Source organism: Struthio camelus, chromosome 6, assembly GCF_040807025.1.
Source record: "Struthio camelus isolate bStrCam1 chromosome 6, bStrCam1.hap1, whole genome shotgun sequence".
In the NCBI taxonomy this organism is placed as follows: Eukaryota; Metazoa; Chordata; class Aves; order Struthioniformes; family Struthionidae; genus Struthio; species Struthio camelus.
Window position 1 is genome coordinate 3,985,045 of NC_090947.1, and position 26,285 is coordinate 4,011,329.

Below are 26,285 nucleotides of genomic sequence, written 5' to 3' on the forward strand. Positions count from 1 at the left end.
CTAGCCATGGATGGCAGATGAGCTGTTTTCTTTACACCTGCCACTAGGCAGAGTGAAGAAAGGCAATTTGCAGCAGAAAGCTGAACTACTGTTTCTATGGTATCCTTATCTTCTCTCCATGGCTGTGTGGTGCCCTCCCTACTGAGAGCCCAGCATGCTGTGCGTCTCCATCTGAATGAGGACATTGGTGCTCTGGGGGTGCTGAACCACAATGACAATTTACAGCAGGATTGTCTGTGGAGCGAAAGGCTTCCAGTGTCAGTAGAGGCATGTGGTCTGGGCCTCAAAGGGTAGTGATGTGACTCATTGCATATCAGGCCTGATTAGCACAACATCCTGACGATCCGGAGACCTGTTTGTATTGAGAAGAGCAATTTGCCCTTCCACCCAAGCTGATTCTTTCACAAGTAGTGAATGGGCTGTTTATCTTCAGGGGCAGTAAGAGTAATTCTCATTCTCCATAGCGGTAAATGTAAGCTTTTCATGTTAAGTGATATCTGGAAGTTTGGAAGTCAGTGATAAAGTTCAGCCTAGCAAGTGCAGCGCATGGAAATAAAGGAGTGGCATAAAGTATGGCTAGAGCTGTTAGACTTTAACTTGAGCCATCTGAAACACTGACTGTGGGGGAACAATTAGCTTCTTTCTGGAGTCCAATTCCAAAATGTCCATGCTGAATTCCTCACAAAGGGGACTTCTGAAAAGGCCTTAATCGAATTATTTCCTGAGGGACAGGGAGATTTTTAAATGTGTACTTAACAATTTTTTAAAAAACTGAACTACTTATCCAAAGGTGCCCTTGAGAAGGCAGAGAACATTCTGCACACCCCTGGGTACAGACAGCTCCCTGGCAACAAAGAAGCCCTAGTCTTACTGTGCTGTCTTCCTGCAAAGAAAGCAGAAGAAATCCCTTTACAATAGAGGGGATGGTGAAATGAGGCAACTCCTGCTAGAAAGGAAAGTAAACTCTGGTTTTTGAGTTCACTTGGAGATTACCCTTGTCACCCACTCCCCATTGACAGAGCACAGAAAGGTTTGCGTTCTCTGAAGAATGCTGAATACAGTTTTATTTGCAGGATATCCCTATGGGGGAAAAATGCTTTACATCTCGCTCCAGACATGTATGATGAGAATCCAAAAACATGACTATTTTACATTGCGTAGTTTAGAGGGGGACTGTATGGGACCTAGGACCTGGTAACACAAGCCCTGAAAAAATAGATGATTTTTGTTGAATAGCAAGGGAATAAACTGCTTCCACAACTTTCTAGTCCTTGTTACATAATCCAGATTTCCATGAAGCAGATCTGAAGTCTGTATGCACACATTGTGTTGGTTTACGGGCTGAGATGTTATTTACACAAATATTAGAAAAAGCCTTTGCCAGTGTTGTCTAGAAAAGCTTCATTCATACAGTCTTGCACTGTAAAAATGTTTTGATTAAAAACTGGATACGTCATTTCATTCGTCACCTCTGAAACTGAACTGATTTTTTTCTAAGAGAAAATCTTTTGGGAGCTTTTATGTATTGTTTAATAAGCATTTCTTTCCTCCCTTTTCCTTCTCCCTTCTTTCAGGCTACTGGCACAACATGTGGAAACAGAAGCTAAATAAACAGCCCTCCACCTCAACCCATCTCAACATTATATTGAAGAAAAAGTTGAAATAAAGCTTTAAAATTTCAATGTGATGCTTTGAAGCAGAGTTTAGACCAGCTGATCTAGAATGTCCAAGTTTGTCTGCACATGACAACTTTGGGAGGCCTGCTGCAATATTTTGGCTATGTATCTTAACCCTCACTATTTTTAAAACTGGTTCAGAAATCCAGTTGGTATCAGGTTTCAAAGTCACTCTAGTCTTGCGTTATTAAATTGCCCTTGCACCTTTGTCAGGTGAAAGAGCATTTTTAAAGATAATTTGAGTCGAAATACTGCAAAAACAAGTGCTTACATGCAAAAAAAAAAAGTTATAGAAATGAAATACAACATGAGATTAGGGTTGGCTGTCTGCCCCGAGCATTTTAAGTGGAACTGCTGATTGAATGGTAGGGTCTGTAAGCTTTGAGTTATTTTATACTGACATGATTTACAGCTTAAATGGTTGGGTAAGGAATTCGGAGAACCGCAAGCTGTAGAATCTTTGCATATAGTAATGCTGTGAAACTAGATGTGAACATGACATGTGTTGTGTTTCAGTGGGTAATGTATTAAATCTGTCTTTAATTTCATATATAGCTAAATTAACTTGGCTTAATCACAGTTCCCAAACCCTTCAAGAGCAAGTAGTGACATTAACTAATATGTACCTGGCTGCATGAGTACTATGTGTTATTATACACAAATGAGTGATTTCCTCAAGACTTTCAAGTTACTAGCGATCTCAGTTAACTGAATTTTTGGTGTACAAATCAAGCATATTAAGAAGCCCTCATTTAGAAGGAAAACAGCAATTGAAAACTTACTGGCACGCATATCCATGTCATTTTTGGAAGACTTTCTATTAATCTGAACCAGTCACCTTCAGAAGGAGGGGAACTGTCTGGGTTTTCTTGTTGTCTGATTGGAACAGAGGATTTCAAGATTTTCATCCCTCTTGAAAAACTGATCTATCTTGTAAAGTTTTCTCTTCTGAATAAGCCTAAGTAGTCCTAAATGATACTTTACAAAAGTTAATAAGAGCTAAGAAGGAAAGGCCCTGAAAAAACTCATTGAGTTTTTTAAATACTTTTGACTTCATATTCAGTAGATGTAATCATTTTGCTGTTGATATCTGAGACTAGGGTTTACTGATCCCAGTACATCTGGGCAGAGAATTGAGTTTTACTTTATCACAACTTGCTGCTCTTACCTCACTTTGACCTTCACTCCTCTTCCCTTTTTTCTCTTCATCATTCTCCTTGTCAACAACTAGTTTGAGATTCTTCAGTTCCTGTCGCATCAATTTGTCAGTCTGTCCAGACAAACACAGATGAGTCTTTTTCTAAGTCTTCTGTTCTGCCATCACACCTTAGACAAATGTACAGCTAAACAAGCATTAAAGAATAGATAGTAGACACTCTGGAAGGAGGTAGGATCTATGCCAGGGCCAGTTCTTACAACCACAGAGAAATATATACAAAGGCAATGTATGTTATTAGTGTCCTCTTAGTACTGTAAGCACACCTGCACTCTGATCTCTTCCTCCACTTCTTCCCGCTTCTCTTTGATCAGCTCTGGGTCACACTCCTGGGGGAAATTCCATCCCTCGTCTCTGTTCTGCCAAACAGCTGTTATTCAAAAGAAAAAAGGGAAGAAAAGTTACAGAAGCCATTGGTGTCTCCATCTGCTTCTGGAAGCAAAAAAATAGGTGGTTGCAGGCAGCTTTTATTAAATTATTAGCTGCATGAAAGCAGCAGGCTCTAGGGACCCCTTACCAAGTTCAGAGCCCTGTTGTGCTAGGATCTGTAAATCCTGAGATTAACATTTTTTTTTTTTTTTGCCTTGGGCTGTAAATTGGTATTGATTTCAAGAGGATAATAATTGGATATTGAGGTTGTCATTTTCTGGTTGTAAAGCTGAATGCCTGGAGTGTTGTTCACCTGCAAGAGTAGATAGTACAGTATTGGCTGAACTGTATTGTGCCCTGTGCTGGTGTTCTTTCGCTCTCTGCTTGACAAGATCATGCTTAAATCTTTACCCTGAAGAAGCCCCAAAGATGGTTCCTGTCCTGAAGAGTGTGCTTTCCATGCATGTCTCTTGGATGGCATGCAGCAGGCTTGGGGAACCAAAAGAAGGTGTAACTTAAAACAGGAAACCTTCCTTTTTCTCTCCTACTCAGTTACCTAATGTGAATTCAAAGAGGACTTTCAGCTGTTGCAAGTTAGCATTTGAACCTTGCAAAAGAAGTTAGTCTTTGTCATAATTCACATGAGCCTGAAATATATCCCAGTGCTCCTGGCCCATATGTAAAGGACTGCACTGAACATGGAAACGGGATGTGAGGGGACCACCAGTCTGACAGAGCAATAAGCTGTATCCAACCCATTACTGACACAGAGTCATGCCGAGTTTTAACAGTATCTGGGGAGTTTTAAGCTTGACAGTGATTGAAGCAGTTTCCTAAAAACACATGTAGCCCATCTGATATAGCACCTTTATCTGTTAGCATTGTGTAGCATGTGTAGAAGATGAGTAACAAGGAGACCCAACTCCAGGAACAAAGTAAGCTGGTGCTAGCTGATGATGAAAAAATTCTGTTTATGATAAAGCATCTGACGATGATCCTGAGGTTCAATTCTTTATTTTTCTGAGGCAAACTGTAATTTGCACTTTAGAAAGAAAGCTAAATGAAGTCTGGCAAGCTCTGTCTGCCTGAATTCTCTGCTATTACCAAAGGTACCTTTTTAATGGAACTGCCTCTCCTCTTTCTACGTTTTTGGAGCTAATTTAAAAGAGGACAATTCATATCTTTCACTTCCCTGCATTTCAAGCCCCGATAGTATCTCTATAATGACAGCTAATCTCCAGCAGTATGTGCTAATTCAGTTTCCAGATGATTTAGAATGACAGCTTTCTACTTTAAGACATAGGCTCCTTCATGAATCTGTTTTGCACAGGGTATTCTTTCTGTACCTACTGCTATTTCTAAAGCACTATAAATTCAGAAAGATTTTCACAGTACCCATAGGAGATCATTCAAGTTTTAGTCCAGTTAATACAATACTGGCTGCTATCTTCGTCCTCCAAGAGATTTTAGACTCTTAGACGTGCAGGGTGTTTGTGGCGTTACACACAGGGAATAGTTTTTGCAGGTGAGCAGTCTTAATTTCATAACTAAACGTGGTAGAGAGAGAGAGACGGACAGCGGTTTTTTGGCAATAAGGAAAAACTCAGAAGTATAGATGCTAATTTAAATTATTCCCAGGTCATCAAATGGTTTGACAGATGCCATATAATATTTCAAGAGGGAAAGTTGATTTGCCCTAGTTAGAAGGTGCCACCTTCCAGGGTTACTAGTTTGGAATTTCAGCCTTGGGGAAAGGGGATATTACGTGGGAGTTGTGTGAATTTTTAAATACTTTCCTGGCTGGGTCAACAGGTTGCAAGTGCTATGTTTTTACAGGGGTCCTGGGTTTTAGGTGTTTGTTTTTCATAGAGGGATCCATAGATTTTTATTTTGTCTTTTCAGAATTGTTTGTTGTCATTTTGTAAATGGATCAGTGGTTAATATCCATGCAGGCTAACCAGTGATAGTCCTCGCACAGCTCAGCCTGTCACCTTTGGTATTACCTGGCAATGAGTTGAGTGCTATATTAGCCACTAGGTTAGAGGTCCCTAATTTTAGAAGGGAGATCAATAACTCATGGGTGTTAGCTGCTATGCTGGTCTTTCATAGATCAACACAATGTTTCAAAGTTATTTTTAAAGTAAGGTCAGGAGGCTAAGGATGTTATGTTTTCACTGGCCAGTCAAAAGAGCCTGGTGTTTTGTTTCAGATAGGGTCATCCAGTTATGGGAGCTATTTCTGTGTGCGCGTAGGGCAATTTAAATCACCTCTTCTAAAATGGAGCATGATTATCTTTGCGTTATTTTATACATACACCTCTCTCTAGCTGAGAATCCAAAAGAGAGCGCAGCCTGCTAATGGGACTGCAAGCATCAGCACCTTGGGCATGTTTTTGCTGCAGGCTAGTAGGTAATTCCAATATCTTTGAATATCAGATACCAGCCTATGACTAATAATTGAAATGTAGCTCAAGACTGAAGCTTTTCTTCATGTGACCGCTTTCAACCTCTTGGCAACAGGGTTTGAATCTTTTGATACAAGATAAACGCATGCAATGTTACTGCACCTTACAGTTTGGCTTGAACTGTGGTTCCAGCTCAAGTATCCGCTAACACTGAACAAGTAATAAATGTCAACTGGCCACCTGTAAAACAGGGGAGCTAGCACTTTGCTGCCTCACCAGGGGTTTTATGAAGGTAAAGACCATGAGGATTGTGAGGTGATGGCTCAAACTACTTGCATTTGCTCCACATAAACTCTTGCTATTCCTGTGTAGAAGTCTGACGCGGCCTGCACAGAGGCTAGATCTTTCCAACAACAGTATATAAAATGAGTGTTTTAGGGCTTGGCAAACGCAGTTTAGCAACTAGTAAAACTGCCAAATACAGTTTAGGGAGACCAAAAGCCTTCATGAGTTCCAGCTAAGTTTAGTTTTAGCTTGGCGGAGGAAAGATATTTGGGGAGAAAAGTCTGTCACTAAAATGTTTAGACCTCTGTGAAAACTGGCCTACATCTTTGAAAAGGTTGAAGTAATCTAAGAACAAAGCATGCGGTTTTGGGGGGGATGGGTAGATTTGCTTAAGGGCTGGGAGAGTGGAGTTCAAAAACCAAACTGTTCTTTTGACAGGCATTATTTAGGCAGATTTTAGTAATGCTCATAAGGGCCTTTAAACGTTCCAATTTAGGTACCTGATAGGAATTTCCCATAATCAACATCCCTTATCTCACTGTTTTCTAGATTTATGCAGTATTAAATGTGAACTTCTCTGCAAACTTGACAGGAGCTGAGTTATTTTTTACATAAACATTAGGAGCTTTTTTCCTATTCTTAAGGGGGGGGGGGGGAGGGAATAGAACCCAAAACAAAAAAAAACCTGCCCCCCAAACCTCTTCTAAATAATTCTGCTACAGAAATAAATGCAAGCTAAAATTTAAAATAAGAAATTCCTCAAGCTTTCATGGTCAAAAGTTGTTCTAGGTTCTCTGGTCCTTGAGAAACTGAGCCTCACCCATGGCCAGATGAAGAATAAAATTATTCTGAACAGCCACCAGGTAGTAAGTATTGTGATAAACGGGTGGCGATGATTGTGTGGTTAGGCGCTGTCCTGCAATAAAAAACAGAGGGTGGGTGAATGAGGGTTGGGCACTGTCCTGCTTAGAGGAATTAACAGCTGTTTGCTAAAAATAAACAAGGGTCAAATAGACTTGGGTGATTAGGAGGGAGGAAAAAAAAAAAAAAACTTGTGAAGCTTAAGATAACTGCAGCTATTCTTTGGAGCTTGCAAGAAGAGCTCTTTGCACTCTGAGGATTTCTGGCTGTGCCCTGCAGAAGATGCTTCCTTCTGTGTGTCTTTGGAGCTGTGAGTCCAGCTGTCAGCTCTGGTGGGATGGCCTGGAGATGAGCACCAGTGCTGAAGTCTGAATGCTGAGCTGGAGCTTCTGCCCACGCCTGACCTACTGAGTTCATTGTTCTTGAAGTGCTGTCAGTACACAATGGCGAGGAGAGGTATTCACACTGCCTTTAGGTATCCAATTCAGGTGGCTGAATCAGGAACCTAGGCTCCACAGACAGTTAATACACTACCCTGAATTGTCCTCGGCTTTGTGGCCTATGCAGGAATGTCAAGAGCCCCAATTCAGCCCTTAACTTCATGTCTAAAGTTAGTCAGCCTGAGTAACCCCCAGTTATATGCTTGCAGACCTCAAAGGATGCATCTTGTTGGGGATGGCAGTACATAAACTGTAGCATTCAACTAGACATTTGGGTATCAAATGTCCCCTATCCTTTCATAATTCCCCTAACTTATCATTACCTGAGCTAGCTGTGAAGTCTGGGTGTCTCCATTTCTCCATCCATCAACATCCGTAGTGCTTTTATTCACTCACATCCATGCCTGTGTTGGGAAGCACTGTTTAAAGCTCCCAAGCGAGGCTCTAGCCAACCATGTTTTCCACACCCTGGAGGCGAATGATTTCAAATTCAAATCTCTCAAATCTCTCTCAAATATGAAGAGCTGCTGAGTTCGCGTTTCAGCATTGTATTGAAGACTTAAGTGCTGCATAGTCTCAGCGGGGGATCCAAGAAGAGCTGAGGAGAGCTAGAAAGCTGCTGCGCTGCTTATTTGCTAGCAGCGTGCAGGGTATGTGTATTGCCAAGCCTATGTAGTAGTGTAAAACCATCCTGCCTTCTTGCTGCCTGCTACTCTGCAGAAAGTAGGGCTTCCCTACGTTGCTCTTATGGGGATCTTCACTGTTCCTGGGAGATGCTGAATGGGAAACACCGGTTTTGCTACTATTGGTTTTTGGTGGCAAGGCACCATTTGGTCCTGAGCACATAGAAAAGTATGGATAACATATTCTTGGCAAGTTAAGGATCAGTATCACCTATACTTCTTTCCTTATGTGGAGCTCCTGCTCAGTTCAGCAAGGTTCTGATGTAGCATTCAAGACAAGAACCTCCCCTTTGACTACACAGTCCCTCTATGACTTACAATACACAGGAGAAACTTGTTAGAAGGCAGAGGTCAGGCAAAACTGTGCTGATGTAAATTTGGAAAGTCAGTTGTGAACTTCTTTCCCTCCAGCCAATCCGAACCAGGCAGAAAACTTGATGCCAGTGATTTCTTAGCAGGAGGGAATAATGGAGATTTTCAGATGAGGAATTTTAGCAAGCTAGTAACTCTGCCAAGTGGGGAGAAGGAATGATGTTTTGAAAAATAATTGCTTGAGAATAAAACGTGCATGAAGTAATAGTGAAGAAGCTTAAAACTTCGATCAGATGCACTTTGAGAGCTTTAATTTGTGCTTGTCTGACCCTTGGAGGCCTATCGTGCTGTTCACCCCTAGTTCATGGGTTAAGCTCTCCATTCCATTTCAGACAAGTGCATGACTTCCATGCTCACTTCCGTGCCCAACACAAGTGATTGCTAGCTCATTTGTGTATATAGGGTGTATGCTGAAGATAAGTGGTTAGGAGATGGAGACAAAGACATCAGGTATAAAGGAGAGGATAGAAGAGATATGGGAAAAAGCAAAATGTCCTTTAATGAAAACTTTTTGATCGAAGAAAACCTGTTTTTTTTTTTAATTGTTCAAAGTGAAAAATCAGCCAGTCTCCTACCTATAAAAGTCTGTTACATCTGTTAAGTTGCATGTACTTTGCTTGAGACAAGTATATTCAAAGTCCAGCAGCGTTTCCTGTGCTGCCTTTGTTTGAAAAGATGATCCTTCTGTTAAAACATGTAATCAAAAATAATTTGACTACCTGCAGTGTGGATGCAAATGACTCAATGGGCAGTTTCCCTGAATGAGAGGAAGATAGGATAAAGAACTACAGGAGTACGAAAATATTGAGGCTGAAGCCTGATCTACAGTGCAGTGCTCCTGAATTACTTGTAACGTGGATTTTCTGAAGGTGATGAAAGTGACAAGCATGAAAGCCCATGCATGTGCGTTAAAGCACTCTGGTTCTAGTCTGGCTACTTTCACCCAGATAAAAATGTACCTTCCTGTATGGTTAGCCTAATGATTTTACAGAGATTTTCCAGGCAGATCTGAGGTAGTGAGAGGCTCTCTTCTTAAACACCACTTTATCTAATGTCCTTATTTCTACAGCGTTTCATAGTTTGGGCAGCTGGCTATTTAGACTTCATAGGAATGGCATTCAGATCAACCTGATTTAGAAGAGCTTTCCAGCTGTAATTGTTACCTCTTTCTACTGACCTTCGTATTGACGGCTTCCTTTCTCCATCATTGGGAGGAAATTACTGGGAGCCATTTTCCAGCCTTCCTTCTCTCCCTAGATTTGAGGGTGAGAAAAGCAATTAGAGTTTTAGTAAGTAGAAACTTAAGTATGAAAAATGTCATGTTTTTCATTGTTTTTTTCTTTTAAAAATCTGTTTAGAGCAACAAGAAGCTGTTGTTTCATCACACCATAGATTGAGATGTTAAATAAACCACGATTTTCCTAGCAGGTTATCAGAAAGTTTGATTCCCTTGAGAGAAGCGGGAGTCAATTCTACTGAGGTTGTGAGAACTACAAACTTAGGCTTGATTGAATCTTTAATACGGGCAGGAGACTTAAAATGTGTTACTGAAGTTACCTAGCTATTTTTTCAGTTATTCCTGGGTGGTGCAAAAAAGAAAAGGGTGGGGAATTCCCAACCTTTGGGTAATTCTAAACTGCTGAAACCTCTTTTTTATCTGTAATTGGAAGGAAAAATTGTGATCTTAGCATATTTTGCAAAAAACAGTATTTTCTTTCAACCGTATCAAAATATTTTGACATTTTCCTATCTGAAGTAAATGACGCAGATGAGTTCCTGAAACACCTTAACTTCACTGAACCGGTATTTCCGATGAAAAACTTGTCAGAAAATTATCAGTTTTTTATATTGTATCAATCATAAGCACTTAAATGTTACTAAGGAAATAGTTATTAGTGGGAAATTAGATCACTGTTTGAGGAGGGCGTGAATGTGGATTTGTGCAGGATAGCATAATTTTAAGGCTTTAATGAATGTGCAGTCTGTAAACCACTGATTATCAGCAAGGGACAGTCCCTGAAATAACTGCCTCTCCCTCCAAAACCCTCTGCTCCATATGTGCCTTCGTAATTGGGTGTCATAGCATGCCTGCTACCAGTGGATACAGCTGCAGCCAGGTCATGTGAATTATTAAATATCTATTTTTAATTAAAACGTTATTACAGTAATTAAAGTTTGGTCATAAAGACATGCAAACCTAAATACTTTTCTCTTCCACCTGTGGTCTGCAGATTCAGGAGTGTGTTGATTCAAAGGTCAAGAACTATTTGGGTACAGTAGAGCAAGTGTTTGCAGATGCAACACCCGGAACTCAAACTCAAATTCCTAGTGACTCTGATGCATTCCCAGTTTTCACAGGGAGTAGGATTTTGAGATTCATCCTTGGGCCTTTTGCAGTAGACAGAATCCACCTCTGTTGTATTGGTTTTAACACTTTTCAGTGATGTGTATTTTACAGAAAATGATTAAAGCATACTGTTGTAAGAGAAATAATGAAAATTGCTAATCGTTAAAAAAAACTGCAGAGAGGCTTAAAAATGGAATTGTTGCTCATTTTTAGCCTCTGAACATCATAGGGTACATATTTACATTTATTTTGTTACAAATAAGCCAATAAATCATTTTAATTGCTAACTTCAATGATTTTATACGCTGACGCAAATATTGCTGTGTCAGGTTCATGGAGTTTGTTCAAAACCATTGTCTGTCTAAAGACCAGCTGCAGAATGCTGCCCCGTAATTCCCTCTTGCCTATATTAATAGTATAAGAGTCAATGTAAAGAACTTGTTTTCCTTGGAAGTCAGTTGATGTATTTTCCTACGTTCAGATGATTAATTCCATGTTTATTCTGTGCTAACTGTGCTAAAGCACCTTGAACCATCAGTGTATGTTTCAATCTAAGTACAGATATGGAAATAAATGTTTGATTATGTTTCTGAACCTTTCCAAAGTCTGACCTGTACTAAGTAATTCTCATTCTAGAGCAGGGAAAATTCTGAACTGCTCCATTGTGCACTTCTGCTATGGAGATTCTGCTCATGGATTTCACTAATGGTAAAGCATGTCTTGCTATTTAACGTTGCTGGATGAAATCTAGGGATTACGCTGCCTTGCTCATGTCCTGTGAGCAAGACAGGTTGCAGCAAGTTACTGTGCAGAACAGGTCTGGCTGGTCTAACTTATGTTCTGCCATTAGGAAAAGGATCATACGGTGCTAAAGTTGTTTTCCTTCTTAGGTGCCCAATGGGAAAGCAGATCAACACCTTACAGAGAAGAAAACAAAATTACTTTGATATCAAATGTGTGTTTTTAAAGATTGCTATCAGACTTAAGAAATACTTAAATTTCCTTCTGAGATCAAACTTTTGTTTTCTTAAGGAACTGAAGGTAGGAAAAAGTTTTTTTTCTTGACTGCATCACTATGACTTATAGCCTATACTTATTTTAATAAGAGTCCTGCTGTTAGAACTTTTCCAAATACTTCTCAACTGGTCTTAGACACTGTTTTTCCCCTGTCAGTGCTATAACCTTGGAAAGAATGTTCCCTTTGTTCTTCCTCAATGAACCATAGAGAACCTGATATAATGGCTCAGAATTTTACTTGACAGGACCTGTGGTGGCTGAAGAGATGAGAATGACATCAAGTTATAAAGCCTGAGAGCTCTATACTGGTTTTATTTCACTGCATTTTCAAAACAGCCTGTCAGAGGCGGTGAGAGGGGAGACATTCATTTTTTGGTATTGTATTGGATCTTATCTGGTAAAAGGGGAAAAACAATGAGGAATCACATGCATCTGGTAAAAGTCATGTTTTTAAGCAGATGAGTGAGTTAACCATCAGGTTTCGGAAGCTCAGGTTGGGTTTGATTTTTTGAGTGTGTCTGAACGCTAACCTTTTGCTTTGACTTAGACTGGAGTGTCTGGAGCAGCCTTTTCCATTGCCTATGCTGCAAGACCAGAAGCATCACAGGGCTTTGCTCTGGGCCAGTTGCGTAGGGAAGGATAGAGGAAAAAGGAAAAGCCTTAGAAAGCCATTAGAGGACACCTTTGTACGTGCTTCTAGTTGAATCTAGCTTATGATGAGCTACAGGATTCTAAAGCTGTGAATAGCAGTATCCTTTAAAGACAGTAATTTCAAAAGCTTTTTTAAGCAAATGCTTTTGTAAATTCATTTTTATCTGATCTTTCCCACAGAGCTTTGCAGTGCCTGCGCAGGCTTGGAGGGTTGCAATAACAAAGGGTCACACAAAGCTGAATTCCATATTAGGACTAGTTGCCAGAAGTACTGTGGATGACTCGGTATCACCATTAGTGGGCTTAGGGCAGCAGGCATCACACCCTCGGCTGTGACACCCTGAGCCGGGCTCTGCTGGCTAAGCTACAGTGAGGCAGTGCCTGCAATCCACCTTGCAACGCTTGGAGTCTGCCTTCAGTAATGCTTCAAGATGTGCACAACCAGAACTTGAAAAGTTTCATGTTCTCCATGCAGCTGTTTGCACAGGACCAGCTGCTACCCATTCTGGTTGGCATTGTGACTTCAGGCTAACAGAGCTTGGAAAGCATGTTTCTGTATGCTGCTCTCAGCCTGATGTACATCTTCATGGCAGGGGAGGGAGGGAGGAACAAAAATTAAAACCCAGACAGTTGAAGCCTGAAAAATTGTTGTAAAGGAGGCAGTTTCACACTATCTAAATAGTATCTTTGCCAGATGAACACGCTATCTAGGTTGTAAGGTGATGCTTTGATATCTTGATGGATGTTGTTGGAGAAAAGCATCTTTTCTGTTATGATTGTTCTAGGGTTAGAGTTTAAAGTCTGATTTGTGTAAAAATTGCAGCGAGGAGTAGGCTTTGCCCCAGAAAACTCCCTCTTCTCTCAGTGAGAGATTAATGACACCTATAAACAAAATTGAAATAATTTTTTTTTTCTATCTTGTAAAGCATGAAAAACAAGAACTACTGCTTCAGCAAAAGCCCACGCTTTTTGTTGCAAAGCCTATTTTTGAAGGCTGTACTGAAACTGAATCTCATAACCCTCTGGCTGCTGTACTATTTGCCAGGTGTTTTCCTCTGAAGTTGCTCCTGAAATAATTTAAAAGCATAAGTTCTGGAAAACCACCAGCACTTAACCAGTTTGAAATCCAAACAAGCTCCCAGGTGAGTACTGAGACCAGCGTTCTCACTAGTTCCTGCATGCAGATGTGGCAGTGATCAGCTTCTGTAGCCTACATTAAAAGTGGAAAAGCTCAGCTAAAGAGCTGGCCATTGTTTTGTTGTCTGCACAAGAAGCACCAGTGCTTTGAAAACTGCAAATGCGCAAAGTGCACATGTCTTGGCAACGATGTCAAAGCTGCAAAGTATTTTTCCCCTCATGTCTCCAGCCCTCTGTCTACCTGCATTAGCTCTTCCCGCCGAAGTTCACTGAGTCGCTGCCATGCAAACTCCATTTCCAATATGAGAAATGTACAATTCAAAGCTTTGCTGGGACCATCAAGGTATTTGAAAGGCTGAGAGGAACTGGCCTCAGACAGCTCCTGTCTCTGAACCCAGGCCTGAAGTCTTGGCGACTAATGTAAATTAATAGTCTCTGCCTACCCATGGCTGGACTTTGGCTCTCTTTTCACAAACTGCTCAGCATTCTTACTGCAGGAAGCCTTACTTTAACTTTCTTTTCTGTTTTCTCTTTTTTCTCTCCTTTCTTTTTTTCCTTTCCCTTTTCTTTTTTCTCCTTTTTGGTTTTTTTCTGTAAAGCAGCCTCTTCTTTGGCAGCCAGTTCTGCAGCAACCTGGAAGAGATGGAAACGAACATGAAGGGCTGGTCAAATGTATCCATACACAAGGTGTTACAGCCATGTGAGTCATGAAGCAGTGTGTTTTCCTTAGTTTCAGCTTTTCAATATCGAGGAAATCCAATATCCAATATGTTGGTTGGTGGCTGCCTATGGCTATGTACTGACCAACCACTTATTCCCTTTTCGTTCAGATAAAGGTGGTGTTGCAGTTGCAAGCAATTGGTAAAGGAGCAGGCCTCTCGCAGCTGCTGTGACTCTCACCCTCTGCAATGGTCTTTGAGGTGAGAGGGGAAAAAGGAGACCTTGAATTGTACCCAAAACCTGAAAATCTGGATTTTGGCAGACCCTGGGCATGGGAGGGGACAGAATTTCAGAGCAGCTGACCCATCATGGAGGGACTCCTTTCAGTTATGCTAAGAGTACTCAGGAGTTAGCGGAGGTGCTGATTATGACAACATATCTTTGGAAAAGAGGTGATTTCTCTCTCTGTCCCAAACTGCCAGGGCTTTTATGGAGTAAGACCAATTCCTGAAACCACCCAGAAGCCTAACATCCTAATGATATGCAACTAAAAGCCCCCCCAGACTTGGACTGTGAATTGCTCTTAGTGTTTTTTAAGGCAGATTGTTTTTTTATAGAGATGGACTTTGAGGCTGCCTTGAGGCCTGTCTAATTTCAGTATTTGGCTAAAGGTTGAAATTGTTCTAGTGGATGAGAAATACTGGAGAGAGATATAAATAGCCTAGCATCTTTATCCCTGCAAACTAATAGTAACTGATATTGGAGCTATATGCGTTTCCATTAGTTTCATTTTTGGCTGTTTATACCTCTCTCTTGGAAAAGAGGCAGAGGGTGAAACTTGTTTTTTCTACCATTCTGTTGTTTCCAGACACCCTTTATTGTGCTTTCTTGTCCCAGAGACGAATTCTTTGATCGTCAACCGGTAAGTGTAAAACAGAACATTGGTGGCCACTGAAATTTATTAATGGACTATTAATACTGACAAGACTGGAAAAAAGAGTATAGAAATTAGAAGATTGCCAAGGTTAAGACAAATGTTTCTTGTAACAATAATAATATTTGTTTTCTAAAGAATGCCTTTTAATGCATTAAAGATTGGATAGTGGAAGGAGAGGTACAACGGCTATACTTTGCACTCAGTGAAATTTCATTAGCGGATTTCCCCAAGCGTTTCAGTATCTTGCATTTAATTAAATATGGTAATTTAAACCCCAAGCACCGTTCAGTCATATCTTGTGGTGATAAGCAGTGAAGCATTTCATTCTCTTGGATGGATTGACAGATTGACTACAGCTCAAAATAGGTTTTTAGTGTCCCAGCAGGCCTGTTTTATCCAAAACCAACAGGGCTGCTCAAAGTGTATCCTTTACCATAGCACCCGTGCCCTTCCAGAAGTCCAATCTTGTAACCTCTGCCTCCAACCTGTGCTCTGCCTGCCTACCACAGGATAACCATAATGGTTTGCAATATCTCAGGAGTCCGTTTATTCAGTAGGTTTCCTGTAAGTACGCATTAAATCTACAAAAGGTTTTAATTCTAGGCAGTGCTTCTGAGTTCTGGCAATATTTTAAATGAATCCAGACTCCGATTGGGAAGACTTGCTTTCATGTTTTTATACAGAAAAATGACATGACGCTGAAAGGGGTTAGACACTTTCTGTTCTTATGAACCTGCTCTAATGGAACCGAGTTGTTGAACTGTCTATATTCTTCCGTTTTGCTTTGATCAGCTTTGTAAGGTGGCAGGAAAAAGACAGTTTGTTTCCTGTTTTCAGAACCGCTTCTGTGCAGCGTGAGCTATGGGGCTATCTTGAACTAATAGCTCAGTATGGGTAACAGAGATAAATGGTGCCTGCAATGAGCACTGAGAGATTAGCTATGCAACTGATAAACACCTGTAGGACAATGAAGGTGAAGTGCCTTGCTCTGCCATGACTAGCCACTGCCTGTGTACAGAAAGACCTACCCACCCACCGAGGCAGCCTGGCTGCTAGAGAGTAAAACAAGTCCAGAGCAAACTTGAGCGTTGCTTTGTATGACAGCGTAAACTAGGCAAACCTGCTGGATGCTTACTAGAGGTGTGGTGGCTTAAGTATTACTGGTACAGGCCTGAGCTTAAAAGGCAGATAAACCTAACATGTCTTTCACTTTGCTGTGTCCCTATGTCTGCTTACTGTAGAGACACAATCTTGCATTAGCTTTGGAAAGAGAGGAAAAGGTACAGTGACGTAAGATGTCAAGTCTGAGAAACATGCACAGAGTGACTGCAGGTAGAGATTGTGTACATGCAAAGAAAACCTCTACGGTCTCCTTCCTGGACTCCTTGGTAATGCTTATGTAGGTTGAGATGCCAAGTAGTTTTGCTGAACTGAAACAAAGCCATGCAGCTGGCAATGCTGTCAGCCTGTGGAACCTGACTTTTCGGAAGTGATTCTTTGCCTCCCGAGAGAGAATGACAGAATAGATAAAAATTTTTCTTTTTCCCTGTCAGGTACCCCTTTTCTTCTATATTCCTTCAGTGCAGCTTCTCCAGCTCTATTTTCACCTCTGCTTTAAGCAGTTCTATAATTGCAGAGGACTGGGACATGGTATGAATTGGGCTGCATATCTAACCTTGAATGCTTTGCACTCTTACACACAGAAAATTTCACCTCCAGCTAGAAGAAGATGCGTGAAAAATCTGACAAAAGAAGGGGAAATAAAGGAAAGGACAAGAAAAGGTTAGTTTGAGATCCTATGCAATTCCCCCACAGTATAGTACCTTTTTTCCCATGAAGAAAATTTCACAGGAAAAAAAAAAAAGTAGCTGTCTTCCTAAATTATTTCAGAGTGCCCTTTCCTTTGCCTCTTTGAAATGAGGCTGAAAGCACTCAGAAAACTCCTCATGTTGGGGAAGAGAATGTGCATAGGTTAAGAGTGGATGAATTTATTTAGTCTGCTTTTTTGCTGGTCTTGCTGAAGGACTTCTGCAGACCTAGTGGTGACTTTTCTCCAGTAACTTTTCCTTTTGAGGCTGAAAAGGCTTTCCTCTAACTGATCTTCCATAAAAGCCAAATGACTTCTCTATTCATACATTAGTTGGTGCGTTTCCAAACTTTTGCAGTTAAGTTGCTGCAATCCCTTTTTGGGAAAGGTAAGGCCGCTAAAAGCAAGTGAAGACTATGGATGGAAATGCCTGATGTTGGTGTATAAGCCGAGTATCTGAACATCCTAAGCTACCAGTAGGACCTACATGATGTTCCGTGTTCCTCAAGCACTAAGTTTTTAGAAAATTTGGGGTTGGTTCGGTCAAGCAGATATGTGAGGTATCTTCAAGAATAAGCACTTCCTCATCCCTTGTAAGAAGAGCTGACTTGGACTTCTTGCCTTTATTAGTGTTGGGGACATAAAAGAAAAGCAGTAAGAGTGTGAATTTAGGAATTCTGGAACTCCGGCTGTGGCAGGTGAGACAGTCTCAGGCCCTAAAAACATTTTGAACAGAAACGCTTAGGCATGTAGCCTAGTGTTTTTAGGGATAAAATTTTCCCAATATTAACTCTCGGGGGTGGGAGGGGAAGTCTCAGATTTCAAAGGACAAAGCTACTCCAAAAAACAAGACTATGAGCACATTTCAAAGGAGATTCTTCCTTAAGAGTTAACATCCAGTGTCTGTCTGACTCAGCTCCTGGGACTGTTGTGGCAAGCAGATGAGGTGTCACCACTTCTTCAGGAAGAAGCTAGGAAAAACTCCTCCTCTTTGCCACCCAGGAGTGGGCTGTAGTGTCCCTCTTCTTTTAGCAGAAAAGGAGACTTGCAATAAATATTTGGGGACCAATCTCAGAACAAGAATGGCTTGCACTGGTCATAGATGCATGCAGGCATGCACCAGCCCTTTCACAGTAATAGCTGTGCATGGCTGAACCTCTACCATGCTTATCTTCTCAATGAGGAGGCCTATAATGGAAGACCCCATTTCCAAAGTTTAGTTACCTAAGCTGTACAGATTGTTTGAGGCAGGAGGAAATGCCATCCGTATGTCTCCAGAGTAACACACTAAGCGTGAGACTGTCCGTTTGTGTTCCTAGCGCACGCACATAATGTGGCAAATCTGCTCCTTCCCTGCCCCTGATGCCCTTTTCAGCCTCAGGACACTTAATTACAACTCTTTCTATAGGCTGAATGTTTCTGTAAGGTGATATTATTTTGCAAATCAGAGAAGGAGACGTTATTTTCATTAATTATGGTAAGCGTGAGACTCTGTCTCATCAGGCTAGCTGAGGGCTAGTGTTCTGGATTTGTTCCATCTGACAGGTAAATCCATTTGTGTAGCTTTAATGTTTCTCTCTTGGCAAGGCATTTCTGAATATTGTTACTTTCTGATGTGCCTCTGCATGTAAAACTTAAGCTAAAAAAACAACTCCAATGATCTCTTTCTGGAAGGAATGGATTGAAAATGATGGGTGAGATTTTATTACTTCATGCGGTCTTGCAGGATCTTAGAGTCGGTTTTAACAGTCAGTCATGTGTTTCAGTCAATGATTATGCTCTAGTCTTTCTCCATTTGGCAGATGTTGCCCAAACACGTTTAAACTCACCACTGTTCTGTCTATTTTCTGGCAAACACTCCACAATGTTAAATACATTTATGAAAAATCTTAGCTTTGCTTGAAGTAGGTTTTTGACGAGGTGGATTGGGAGAGGTGAAAAGGGGTTGTTGATACTGTCTAACTTGAGGCATATAACCTAGGCTATTGATTTCAGCTGACAGAAACAAGCCATCGTGTTCAGGAAGCAAATGGAGAGCCTCTAAACTGAGTCTGTTTGCTGAATGACTTAGCTGTAGTGAAGAGTTCTCTGGAGGTGAACACATCTGTCTATTGTGTAGCCTAAAGGACACTGAGTACCATTCCCTCCCTTCTACATGGTTAATTTGAAATAATGAGAATGTGAGGTTTTGAGGTGGCTAGCTTCAGCTGATGGGACTGAGTGATTAGCACTTCTGAAAATCCAGTCTCATTTAAGAAGCATGCAGAATAGAGTGGAAAACAAAAAAAGTGAGCATAATGGTATGCATCTACTGAAAGATCTTATGGTTAGCGTGTTACTTCTCAAGTGTACAAAGGTGCATTTGCAGGATACTAGACAGTACAACTGCATAGAGACTCTTGAATAAGTACCTGACTTTTTAAAGCTGTTCCTGATGCATTTATTTGGTAAAAGCGAATAATGTTATACTTAGATGTGTGTGTGACTAGTGCTGTACTTGACTGCATAATAGCATTTTACTGTATACCTCAGAAATAGTGGAGAGTATTAAATATTAAGTAACTACTGGGGATCGCTTGCACTGCCATTCACAATCAGTGATTCATGGGGTTCACAAGGATCTTTAGCTGACAGTAATGAATACTAATTTGTGGTATAGCGTTTAAGAGTGCCAAGTGAAGATCGGGAGCATGTGTTCGCCTAGCAGCAACCACATACTCTTTTCGCCCCTTAGCTTATCGCTGCTGGATCAGATACTGAGACACAGTAATCTGGAACTGACTTTGTCCTCCGTGCACCAATTGAATGTACAACCAAAATCTCAAGGAGCAAACGTCTCTTCTTTCTGATGAGCTACTGAATACTGGCAATGAGGGGGTGGGCAGGAGAGAAGGGGAATTATGTGGCTGTTAAATGGCAACTCTCTCGGCTTATTTTCATGGTGATAAGCCTTAATGAACTACAGAAACGGATCATAATTTTGTTGGCAGCAGTATAAAGGCAAAGCCAAAGATTGTCATATCTGATGATTATTTTTGGAGCAAAACATAAAACGCCCTTATGGATAGATCTGGAACAGATGCAGTGAGATTACACTGATTTCTCACTGATTTACACTGAATCTTACATTTCTCTTGAAGAGTATATGAAGAAGCAGAGAGAAGCCTCTGTCAGTTGAGAGACAGGATGCATTTTTCCAGTTAAATAGCCAAGTACTTTGCATCAGGATCTCTCTGGCATACCTTTTTGAAAAGTATTTCTAAAATGTCATGAAAGTAGTTTGTGCAGAAGGACAGCTACATTACAAAGTCAAGAAAGGTCAGAGTTGTCAAAGGATAAAGCAATACAGAATATATAATAATGCAGCAATGGTTCGTGAAGTGATTAATTTGTATTTTATCTTCCCCAAAGTGTCTTTACCGAAGTCTTATAAAATGCTCACTTTTTAAATACAGTTCTGTCCTGATTTTTCATGGAGTTTAACTTGAGAGTAACCAACCCATTCACAGAAGGTAATATATACAAGAGGTGACATCTTGTCTCCCCTGAAATCAAGGGCAAAGCTCCCATTAACTTCAATGGGGCCAGGATTTCGTTTACTATATAGCCCAGTAGACCAGAGTGGAGCAAAACCAGTTGCCTTTGGGATTTTTAGTATGCAGGCTGACTCAGATGAACACAAAATAGTTTACTTGCCTGACATTCAGGTACAATCACAAATGTACTGAACTGTTTTTTGCCAACCTCATTCTGAATATCTGTTAAGAGTATGTGAAAGGCTTTCTGCTGTGTTATACTGGTTTAAAGGAGAGGGAAAAAAAGGGGTCCAGGAAACTCTTCGGAAATGGATAAATTCCAGTGAAGACTTGCTGGGAAAGTAAGGGTTCTTTTTTTCTTCCAGGTATTTTCCTTTTATGCTGGGAAAAACGGGCAGTAAAACAATCTCTAGGCTTTAGACTTCCTTTATTTTTTATGCAAAGAGAAAGCAGATGCTCAGGAAAGGCAGAAAAATAGCTGAAGGTGGGAATTCAAAGTTGGATTTAGGACAGGGAATCTACCACTATATCCAGTTTTGCTTGGTATAAGTTCTTGTCACATTTTCTGAACTGTTTATTCGTGCTGTTGGCAGGTCTAATTAGCATCATGTCCCCCGAAGCCTTCTTCAGTAATAAGCTATACCTGCTGGGTGGCTCCCCTGCTGCTTAGAACAGCCAACAAAGCCCTCTTGACTCTGGCATGTGTTTCTACTTTAGAGGCTGAAAGCTTAACGGACTGATCTCCTTCACTCTGTCTGGGACTGAACAACAGGGCAACTTAGACGGAGAGACCTGCAGGGTTGACCTTAGTGTATGCTGAACCAGGCTAAAAGCAGGAGCACACCCTGAGCTCAGTTATGCGAGGCATGGAGAGCTACTATTTGTAGCAGTTTTCTTGTGTATTTTTCTAAGCAAAGTAACTAATGGTTAGAGTACTGTGCTTTATGCTGGGCTAGCCTGTATTTACATCCCCGAAACCACAAAGATCCTGCTGGAATGCCCCAGGCTCTTCCCTATGATTCTGGGAAGGACTGAATCCAAAACGCTGTTTTATTATACTTGTGTTAGAACATCAATTGCAGGCAGTTGACAACAGTCCCTCTCAACAGCAGGACTTCATTAAAAGGACCACAGAGGTCAGTTTGTGACTGTTTAGTTTTCCTAGCCCACTAGTAGCCACCACGCCTGGTTCACTTACGGGCCAAATTCTGCTCCTGTGTGCAGGGCTTTCTGTTTAGTTTCTCTCAACAGACTCATCCTGCTAAAATCATTGTAGAGGGTGGAAATGGCTCCAAATGCCAACTACTGCTTTTACTGCTCCAACCGAACTTAATCACATTCTCTGTGTGACACCCAGATGATCAGAGGAAGAGATTATCAGCTGCTTTTATTAGCCAGAGAAACCAGAAGAGAGCTTTTACCAAAAGAAAAACAACTGAGACCACTGCAAAAAGATATAAGATAAACTAAGATGCTTCCTTCACTTGAACTTGCCCCTTGTTTAAACTTGCTTAATGGGTCCTTAGCAGTAAATCAAGGCTTAGGCCCACCTGCATAAGTAACACTTTTCTGGTTTAACTAACCTAATTATTGGTAGACTATGCTGATACTGAATGCAGACACACCGGAACCAATTTCATTCTCTGGGTTTAACCGAACTTCATAGCTTTGCGTATTTAAACCAAGCTTCTTTAGTTTAGAGTTTAAACTGCCACTAGCAACTAGCAACAGTCTAACTATGTGGATTTTGTAGCGAGCCCTTTGCTGTTAACTGTTACAGACACTCACTAGTCTGTTATTTTCAAGCCTGAGCACCTTTAGATGTGACTAGGTGGCTCCACGTTCTGAACACTGAACAAATTTTGGGACATCACAGAATCACAGAATGGTTGAGGTTGGAAGGGACCTCTGGAGATCATCTAGTCCAACCTCCCTGCTCAAGCAGGGGCCTCTAGAGCATATTTCCCGGGATTGCATTCAGACAGGTTTTGAATATCTCCAGGGAAGGAGACTCCACAGCCTCTCTGGGCAACCTGTTCCAGTGCTCTGTCACCCTCACAGGGAAGAAGTTTTTCCTCAGGTTCAGATGGAACTGCCTGTGGTTCACTTTCTGCCTGTTGCCTCTTGTCCTGTCGCTGGGCACCACGGAGAAGAGTCTGGCCTCATCCTCTCAACACCCCTCCCCCCCTTCAGATACTTGTACATGTTGATGAGATCGCCTCTCAGTCTTCTCTTCTCCAGGCTAAACAGGCCCAGCTCTCTCAGCCCTTCTTCAGAGGAGAGATGCTCCAGTCCCCTCATCATCATGAACAATGACAGTAAAGTTTTATGGTTAACCCTGGAAGAAGACAGTCCTTTCAGTCCCAGCAAAAAGATTTTTAACCATAACATTCCTGGAGTACTGGCGGCCACTGTTATAAATAATGGTTATTTAGAATATACACAAAAAGTTTGTTTTTCTCCAATCCCATTAGTCTTTCCTATTGAAGAGTGACAGTACCTGCTCTGGGGTTTTTTGAGAAAAAAGAGCTGTTGAGCCTCCTGCTTCTTCAGTAGGATAGTCAGGAAACTTGCCAACGATATGCCTGTGCAAGAAACAAATGATGGGAAAAAAATTAAAATCCAAAATTTTTCACTGACTTGGCAAGAGTGTTAGATGATATGGGTGCATACCCTCACCTCCTATTTAAAAATGGAGAGGGCTGTCGCCTCTGGGCTGTCAACAGTGGTTTTTCTCATTTTTGTGGGAGTTTTTGGACCAGTAAATTCATTTAAAACAGTTAACAACCCACATCTCTTGTCACGTGGCCCATCAAACATTGAATGTTCTTGGGGAAGGCTTGATTCACTCAGGAAAAGATGTGTAGAGCCACTGCATGTTGAAACTCCAGTCCTGCTGAAGTTAGGAGGAGCTTGGTCACTGACAAGCTCTGCTGAATCTTGTAAAATGTGAGTTTTTCACTCTTGGCTGCCTGCCTTGTCTCTCTTCCAGAGGTTACTGCCCTGGTAACTAAAGTGGCACCTGAAGCATGGGATTGTGTGCCCCCTCATAGCCTAGAGTCTTGGTTTGAAGTGCTAGTTTATAACTCTGCTTTCAGTACCCAACTTTTTTTTTTTTTTTCCTAATCATTCAGTTCAAATCCAGTTTTGATCTACAAATTCCAGATGTATTTTTGTGGGAGGATCTCCACCCTCTAAAATTGCAATGGACTTGCACAGTTGGGTGGTGATGGAAGTTAGGGAGGAGGTAATGAATGCCTTTGTGGTAAGTTAATGTGGATCACGTGGATAGCACTGTTTCCAGACCTTTTAGGGAGAGATTAAAAGCTACAAATAATTACAGTTCAAAGTCCATTTACATTGGTAAGAATCTTTCACTTCTTTCACTTTTGTAGATTTTTGGACTATCGGTTTGATTTTTCTGGTTTTTGACTATATCAGTAAGATTTTCTGTTCCAAAGAAAATTCTGACATTTCAGAAAAATGCTTTTGCTACTTTCAAATAAAAGGGTAACATTTCCTCTAAATGAAATGAAATTTCCCTTGAGAAGAAGAAAACTCGGAAAGGTCAGCATGATTCATAAAAATTATGAACATGTTTTTGAAAACAAGCAGTACCTTTAGGGACTTTCCTAGTCTACTGTTAAGCAGTAAACTCTTAAGTGGAGATCCGTGGAACAGAGGATCTGTTGTTTCTATAGTACTGTGTCTATGGTTTGGATCCCCAACTCTAGTATTAATGTAATACCAATTACAAAAGAATAAACAAATGTTTGTCTGTTATTGTAGGCACTCTGACTTGCATGTTCAACAAGTGTGACTTCCATATGCAAACAGATGCAATGTTTTGGTCATTGCACTCCCAGAAAGCAGCCTGCATGAGCCTGGATGCCACTGTGGGTGTGGGTTTTTTTTCAAAACTAGCAAGAACGGGCTTTGGGCTCCAAAGAAACTAGATCATCTAATTTAATGCTAGGCTCTATTTCATTTTTATGAACAGCCAGAAAAATAGTTTGTTTCTGGATTAAATGCAACAATATTTTAAATATTGCTACAAGTCTGGCTTGCAGCAACAAAACTCTCAATCTGGTATTAAGGCTGTGGCTACTTTATTATTAATGTTAGCTGGCAGGCACGAAAGTTGGAAGACCACCTCAATGCCATATCAATGCCAAGTTTCAGAATTCATTAGTGGTAGACTGGTATTTGTATTAGCTTTTATTTTAAAATTATGATTCTAGGAGATAGAAATATTTGCCCTTTGGAAACATATGCTGAGTGTATGTCTGAATGCTGTGGAAACTTGCCACTGAAGTCTCAGAGTTGGAAGTGGGTTCCAGTTTGTTTATAATCTGTATTTGCTGTGTGTGTTTCTTCTGCTCACAGTTAGTGCAGCTGTTGGGATGATATGGTGCATCTCACCTTTTTGTAGCTGCTGCAGCAATTGCTTATGTTGAAAGATAATCTGAGGTGAATAGAAGGTAATGTCAAGCTTTCCCCCCCAAGTTGTGTAAAAAGTGTCATTCCATTTACTAACTAGTCAGCTGTCCAGGGAGGAGGGCTTTTAGTTGAGGGCAATGGCAAATGTCAGTTCCCATGGTCATCAGTGACCTGCAAGCAGACAGCTACCACACGCTTCAGTCATGCTAATTTTTTAGGGACATTCGTTATTTCTTTCTGGACTTCCTCCTTTCATGTGTACTGTTGCCTAGCATATCAATCGCTGTCCAGTGGTCATGGAGCATTATTCTTAAGTCTTGTTTCATTATCTGATTCCTTGTGGGATTTTCTCTTTCTGTTCTAGGTTTAAAAGACTGCAGCTTCAATCTTGTAATGCCTGGAAAGCATGCGTGACTCTTACAGCCAAATTCCTCTCGCTATGAAACCCTCTGAGCTTAGAGGTTAAGCCAGAGGTTCATTAAGCCAGGGTGGACTGTAAATCTGCATAGGAAAGTTCTGCCATTGATCTTCCAGGTAAAGTTCATTTTGAATGTAATCTCAGTTTTCTGTCCCCATTCACTCATTCGACTCAGTTATCACAGTGGGTTGAATCTCATGTGCTCGTAATCAGATACTATTTTTGGTTTGAACTGCACTTAAATTTATGTTCTGCATAAGCTTGGTCTGCAGTTTTTGATAATGCTAAAACATCAGGATAAAATGAGCAGCTAGTGAGCACTCAGTGAACAGCCCTACAGTATTCCTATATCCTCATGCCACTGGATATGCACTGGATATGTAAAACGCACCCTGGAAGACTCCAGCAGGCATGCTTCACGTTAAAGCAAGGGAACATCTCTTGAACTAGGCGGATCTTCCAAACATGTGGAATGATTTTCAAGTTGTTTTGCAGTAATTGTTCAAGTAATTTTAAATGGCGCCCCCCCCCCTTTTGAAATTTCTATAAACAATGAAGTGTTCATGATTAGAGCCAATTCTGAGGCAATAATAGTGAAAGGAATTAACTGATGATGTAAGAACTTGCTTCAAACTCAAGCCTAGAATGCTATTTTATTTTGCTGGAGCCTCGAACTGTGGTACAGGAGAGGGCTTTTACAATGAAAATCCTTCTTGGTTTCACCTCTGGGGTAGAAATGGCATAGCCATGCTGGAAACCAAGACTTTCCAAGGGGGGAGCAGCAGAGGTGGACCAGCAACAAGCCTAGTAATTGAACAGGAGACTAAAGGAACATTATCCCCTCACCAGTGCTGCTCCTTGACTCTATGAGTTGAGATGAGACTACAATCATTGAAAAGCTGGAGCTTATCTGAGATCACTGAGTGAGAATTTCCAACTAGTTGGTGTTAGTGAGATTGCTCTCCTGGTTAAGAATGGAAAGTACTTGAACTGCATGTTGTCTTCCATTTATTTTCCGTATTCACAGTA

At 41.0% G+C, this 26,285-nt stretch overlaps 1 protein-coding gene across 4 annotated transcripts in view; it reads right to left on the bottom strand.

Annotated features, from left to right (window-relative positions):
• The window catches only part of IQCA1 (IQ motif containing with AAA domain 1), a 115,017-nt gene that overhangs the window by 38,051 nt on the left and 50,681 nt on the right, over window positions 1-26,285 (bottom strand). For all 4 annotated transcript variants that reach the window (XR_011141769.1, XM_068947778.1, XM_068947777.1 and 1 more), the window contains exons 7-11: window positions 22,899-22,983; window positions 13,966-14,091; window positions 9,484-9,559; window positions 3,159-3,262; window positions 2,845-2,946 (exon numbers count right to left, since the gene is read on the bottom strand). Coding sequence is in view for 3 of the 4 variants with exons in the window: in XM_068947778.1 (XP_068803879.1) it covers window positions 2,845-2,946; window positions 3,159-3,262; window positions 9,484-9,559; window positions 13,966-14,091; window positions 22,899-22,983 (493 nt within the window). In the remaining variant the exon portion in view is untranslated. The remainder of the gene's footprint in view (window positions 1-2,844; window positions 2,947-3,158; window positions 3,263-9,483; window positions 9,560-13,965; window positions 14,092-22,898; window positions 22,984-26,285) is intronic.